Genomic DNA, 6633 nt, shown 5'->3' on the forward strand with positions numbered 1-6633 from the left:
GGTCAGTTTACATTGCATTTCACCATTTGTAATCATGGTGAGCTTGTGTTTGTGCAAGTTGCACAAACTCCAGCCTGTCAGGACATCGAGTCCATAGTTTCCCTAACAGGAAAAGGACCGGAGCTAGCTTTCGTTCCTGGGTGCGTTGTGTGAGGTGCATCCACCTCCCTGCAGCACATACTCTCCACAGCTGAAGCCTATCAAACAAAATGTTTATCAGGAAACCGTATTACATCTCTCTCCCCCCCTTCGCTGCTCTCTCTCTCTCCCCCATTTGTTCCTCTCTCTCCCCCCCTTCGCTCCTCTCTCTCTCCCCTCCGGTAAACAGCGCCGTAAGACGTGGTGTGGAGTTGCATTAGATGACGCAAGATACGGCTGATACTTGCGCATTAGTTTCTGTTATGGATCAGTATCAACAGTCCTGTGTGTAACGTTACTATATTATCAATGCTACTTTAGTTATAGCCTGATATATGATAGCTAACTTCACAATGTTGTGATGTGACGTTAGCTAACATTAACTGTAGCAAACGCCGGTCACTCACCAAGATAGCTGCCCAGTTCTCCACTGGTTCTCCACACACCAAAGCTCCATTTCTCTCCGATGGCCGTTATTTCTTCTAATCCTTGGCTGCTCCTGGTCTCTTGGCTGCCTAGCAGGCTCATAATTATAAGTTTGTGGTCCGTCATATGCATACGAATATACATTTTCAACCTCTTCTGTGTCAAAACTAGCATTGTGTACCATGTTTATTAATACGTTAGACTGGCCGCTCTCCCCCCATGTGACGTCACAAGTAGAAGAAGAAGTAAAAATGTCTTACAAAAACGACGCCAGATGTCACGTAGTGTATATTTATGTATATATATTTTTTTATATTTATCTAGTGCATACATAATTTTCCTACACATTTATTCACTGGGGTGTCTAACCTGCAAGTTGCTCTTTAAGTGAGAAGGACATATTCATAGTTTATAACATTTTAAGAAGCCCTGAGACACAGTTTCGTGAAAAAAGCCCGTTAACAGGAACACATCATAGGGTAGAGACAAACATGTTTTGCCAGTTTGCTTCACAACATTTATTAATTTTGGATTGAAAAAAAGAGATGTGGGCCAGTAAATGCCCCAAAACATGTATATTTATTTTTGTCATTAAAGCTTACAATGTCTTAAATACACATTTATAAATCAATTCTGTTCCCCTTATTTCCTGATATTCTTTCGCTAATTACTAAAGCAATCTAACTGGGACTTATGTTAGAACATGTTTTACATAACATGCAGTTAGTAGTTTAATTGGGGACTATTTCTTCAGTAGAAAACAGTTGACACTTGACAGTGGCTCCTATTTTATTGAATTGGAGGAAGATAACAAAAAATCAGCATGGCTGCCTATACGAAACACTAAAAGAATCTGAGATGATGTTTTTTTGTGATTTGTGTGAACCAACCCTTTATTCTGTGCAGTCACATTCAGGCACTCATCCTTTGCATGTTCGAGGGGGATCCAGTTGTAATAGCATAAGTAAAATGACCAATTATTTCCCCTCCATCAACTTCCTGCTTGGCATACACGTCACAGCATATTTACAGGGTCAATTAACCCCCTCTTTAGAGTGTTGGGGGTTTAACAGGACGGTTACAGTAGTTTGTGATTGGACGCGTGGTGTTGCATGCTCCGTAATGAAGGTTTCATGAGGTGTGGAAGTGGAGCTAAGTGGTATGGGCGAGGAAGAGGGGGGAGTATAAAAGAGTTTAGCTTGTATTATTTCCCAAAAGGAGAAGACAAAGAGTGCAGGAGCTCATAAGTTACAGCATGCAATGCATAGAGTGTTGTGTAGAGACTAAACACACAAACTTTAATAAATACTCTCAGCTGGGTTTATACAGCGGTGCACAACCTGTCATGTCCTTATGCATGGTGTGAGTACCCTCAGTAGAGAGTGCATTAGTCCTTGCTCTGCAGTGTAAACAGTCACTATCATAAGGAGCAGCATCTTCCTTAGAGACCGCATGCAATTACCATGACAACAGGGAGCTATGGAAGCGACTGTGGTGTAGAAATATTGGAGTTAAATCACAGCACACTGTTACACAAACAGGGCCGTCGCTGACTCCCACTGTAATATTCATTTGTTTTTCACAAAGACTATATAATTTAAAATGCACCGGGTGTAATGACAACGGCTCTGTTTGCTAATCATTTGTCGCGCGCCAACGCACATGTCACTCATGTGTGGAGGCATTATGCATGTTAGCAGAAAGGACTATTAGTCATACAAACATTTGTCAGAGCTGATCTGGAGGCAGAGATGATGTCATTCATTTTTAAACAAGGCTAAATGTGATTATTCGCTGAGAAATTGATGGTTCTGTTCAATATGAAGCTGGACCGAGAAGCCCGTTAGCTTAGCTTAGCATTAAGGCTGGAAACAGCTTATCTGGCTCTGTCCGAATGTTACAATATCTACTGACCAGCACCTCTAAAGATCACTAATTTAGACATTAATAACCACTTAGAATATATAAAAAAAAAATAGTTTGGTTTTACACTATGTCATATGACCCAGTGACTCTAAATCAATATAGCATTATATTACTACACACCTCTTATTGGATTTAGTCCACCTTCTTTTTTTACATCAATTTTTCTGTGAAAGGGTCAGCAGTTTTATTATTAAAACGGCTCATTTATTTCAAAAGCTTGCATGTATTGTGACCTCAGGACTCAAATCAATGCACCATTGTATCGTTTTAGTAGGGTACACATCAATGTTATTGTTATTTAATGCTACATCTATTTTATACACAAATATTTAAAAGAAAATTCAGCGGTTTTATAGAAAAGTCTTGCCTTTTTTCAAAATGTTTCACATCATGTGACCCAGAATGAATGCAGTATTATTTCATGGAAAAGTAGGACAAAACTATATACATTTGATTTGAGTTCCATTCTATTTTAAATTGGTATTTTAAAGAAAATTCTGCCAAAGGATCTTGTTTTCTTTCAACAGCTTCTCTGTCATGTCAAACCAATGCATAATGTAACTTTTACACCGGATAAGTAGGACACATTTCACTGGATTGGATTTAAGTGCTTTTAATATTTTCTATAATTATTTGAATGTAAATTCTGAAGTGTCTTGGATGTGAACTTCACTGCAGTTTGTCTGCCCCTGTTTTCCAGTCTTTCGCAAAATTATGAGATGACATCCTCCTCCTGATCAGCTCCGTCTACAACAAATTATTGTACAACTAATATTCCAGTCTGCGTCCATGTCTCCATGTTTTCTGTCCAACTCACGGTTCTGGAGGTGGGCGGGGCCGAGGGGCTGGTGAGGGAGACCATCTCCTGGATGGCCAGGCGCAGCTTGAGGCGGTGCAGTGGGTTACTGATCCCGATCTCCCTCTGGATCTCCGTGTCAGACAGCGCCGACATGATGGCTCCACTCTTCACGTTGGCTCGACACGCCGCCACGTACCAGGCCGGCATCCCCAACCACAGCTTTACTCCGAGAGAGAGGAGATGGAGGATGAGTTTGACGCATTGAGTTTATCCATCTTAAATATCTTCAACATGATAAATATTCCTCCTATATTTACTGTGCCCTGGAACTATTAGATTTGAATTCACCAACATATGAATCAATGTAGCAAATATAGTTCCTCATAGTCAACATGCAGTTTGCAGGATTTTCCATAGTGCTAAGAATATGTTATGTATCATTAAGATAAGATAAGAGGTATTTGATCCCCATTTGGGAAATGTTTGCGTTGCAGCAGCATAAAAAACAACAAAACAAGGCATTGCACATCAGTAGTAGAAATGAACAATATTAGAATTTAAGCATCTCAATATAGAACTAAAGCAGCATTCAAAAGTAGAAAATATACAAATCTATAAACTCTGACAATAAAAAGCACATCTCCTTTTTTAACAGTGGCACAATATTTGTATTTTTGGCTAATTATCAGCCCCACTAATCCAATTGAACTCCATCAATAACTGCAACATTAGGGATTGGTGGAGTCATCAATGGACTGCTGGCTGTAAATCATCCACTGAACATCAGGGGGCAGTGCAGTTTCTATACATTCCCTTTTGGACTATGGATTCCCATGTGTTCAGTTTATCCAAATATATCAGGGGAGTTGAGTTAACTGCAATGATTTATCATCAATTGTAAAGGTGTTGTTTTGATTTGTGAACATTTTAGTAACTAGTTATTATACCGATTTTTTTTTAAATGGGGTTAGACCTTTATACGATTAGTCACAATAGATCTAGGCAAAAGCTACAGTGTAGTTTAGGGAATGAAAATCTGAAATTCCAGGCTCTTCCAACAATGCAAAAATAAATATATATAATACATAAAACAAAAGAAATAGAAATAGAAACTAAAGAGTTGAAATGTTGAAAGTGACCACTGTGCAAGACAATGCAGAAATAAGTAAACTATACACAAACAAAATAAAAACTGATAATAAAATTAAAATCTAATCAGTGGAATGAAATCAAGTCAAGCTTGAGAGTAAGCAAAGTAAACATTTTTGTTTCTTTACATTTACCTTTAGTATATTGCAGTTAAGTATATTTGCAATGGTTTATTAAAAATCAACCATTTGCATTCAGAAATCTTACCTCCAGCCAGGCTACAACTGTGGGACCGTCCCATTGGGCAAAAGGTAAACCCTTTCTCCTGGCCTCCTCCAACAGCTCGTGTCTGGGGGCGGGGACAGAGGAGTGCTTATATGAAGGCATGTACTTTTACATAATAATAAACACACATATGATACAACTTCAACTCTCACTCCTGCACACACTGCTTTCACAAATCCCTGCAGTCACAGAATCGTGCGTGTGTGTGTGTGTGTATATAATACACGAGAGGAGAGTACTCAAACATTTCCTCTCCTAGTCCAGCCTGTACACTAAGACTGTTGAAAAGGGCAACTCTTTATCATTCATTTCTGTGCTTCCTGGGCAGACAGGCACACAACTGTAGCTACACACACACACACACACACACGCACACACGCACACACACACAAAACTGCTAGTATGTGCAAAAGGGTAGTTTTGTTTTGTTTTGAATGAAGCAACTAATCTATTTAATAGATTGTAATTATAATAGCTAGACTTAAGGTCATAAGCACAATTACAAGTGATTGTTTTTGCTGTGAATAGCACTGCCACATTGTTACTTTTAGGCACTTCTATCCTGACCACTGCTATAAGGGTTATTAAATATTGAAAATGTGTAATGATTTAAATAAAGTCACACATTTAATGGATTTTACATCCTTGGCAAAATAACAGTTTTAATGTTCTCTGAGTGCAAATACAACTGACTCATACAGCTGTAAGGCACAGTGCTACAGTGAATATTTTCACTAGTAACTTCTTTGCATTGTCTGGTATTGTTTAGCTGGTGTTGAAAGTGTAACCTTAGAGGGCTGAGCTGCGTTTGGTTTTCCCTCTCTTGGCGCTGCAGCCTCAGATTGATGTCAATCGCAACGTATCGACAAAAAGCATTGAATAGATGCTCTTGGTCTGCCATGCACAGAGAGATTTGTATTGTGCTCAATCCTCCCACACTTTGCCAGACACTGAGGACTTATAAAAAAAAAATGCCTGACAAGCATGGGACCAGGAAACACACTCATACTCACACCCACACACCAAAACACGAAATCTTATTGTATTTAGTGAACACATTTCATAACAACATCTCTTCAACACATTCCCTGAGCGTGTTGTTGAAGAATGGAAAGAGTGGACTCAGTAATAACCATGATACATGTAGCACTCGGAGCGTTGAAGGCCTCAGTACAGTGAAAGGGCTCTTAAACACAGCATACATGTCATACAGAGGAAATGTATTGGTCCAAAACACAACCAGGTACATTCACTGTCTTATCTATGCAGCACATGGGGAGATAGCTCATGTTTTATGTTCAGGTCAGGTCTAATGCATGGAGAAATACATCCACTGAACATAGCTGGGGAAAGGGAATTAAGGAAACAGTTATGACAAATCATACAAACAAAATTTGACATTCCCATAACCAGATATTACAGCTGGTTATTTCACACGGATAGATAGAGACACATATACAGGAGAGGAAGACATTCCGGGTGTAAAAATTGCACCACAGTTTAAGCGGCGGCACATTCTCTGTCCAGCCATGGATGCAGCTGCCATTGAACTGTAAAAAGGGGGGAAGAAACGTCTTCAGATGGTAAACGAAAAAAAGGAAAAGAAAGAACGCAATGGCGTCGTTAACAGCCATGAAGGATAGATAGATACACAGATAGAAAAGAGACGTCAGCTTTGGCACTGGTCTTTTCGGGAGATGGCAGACAGACAGGAAGAGATGGCAGACAGGGCAAAATGGCTGAGACAATGTTTCATATCCAGGAGGTCAGTTATACATCCTCACAACTTACCCGCTTTGTTAGAGTCAGAGGATGATGAGAGGGAGAGGAGGGGTAAGAGAAGAGAGAATCAGAGAGCAAAGAAGGGAGAGAAAGAGGGAGAGCGACGGGGAGACAAAAGTACACACATGTTAATGAGTCAATAGGCATCGAAAGATACGGCTCAAAACAAAATTACGTGCGCTCACACA

General features: G+C 39.7%; 1 protein-coding gene across 2 annotated transcripts in view; it reads right to left on the reverse strand.

Moving 5' to 3' along the window:
• Window positions 1-6633, reverse strand: part of ppfia2 (PTPRF interacting protein alpha 2) — a 50526-nt gene that overhangs the window by 13309 nt on the left and 30584 nt on the right. Inside the window, exons 15-17 of one of the 2 annotated variants that reach the window (XM_010797641.1) lie at window positions 6455-6457; window positions 4646-4727; window positions 3308-3508 (exon numbers count right to left, since the gene is read on the reverse strand). In XM_010797641.1, coding sequence (XP_010795943.1) covers window positions 3308-3508; window positions 4646-4727; window positions 6455-6457 — 286 coding nt within the window. The remainder of the gene's footprint in view (window positions 1-3307; window positions 3509-4645; window positions 4728-6454; window positions 6458-6633) is intronic. The other variant, XM_010797642.1, reaches the window with a different exon arrangement.

This window comes from Notothenia coriiceps, unplaced genomic scaffold, assembly GCF_000735185.1.
Source record: "Notothenia coriiceps isolate Sejong01 unplaced genomic scaffold, NC01 NC01_scaffold00038211, whole genome shotgun sequence".
Taxonomy (NCBI): Eukaryota; Metazoa; Chordata; class Actinopteri; order Perciformes; family Nototheniidae; genus Notothenia; species Notothenia coriiceps.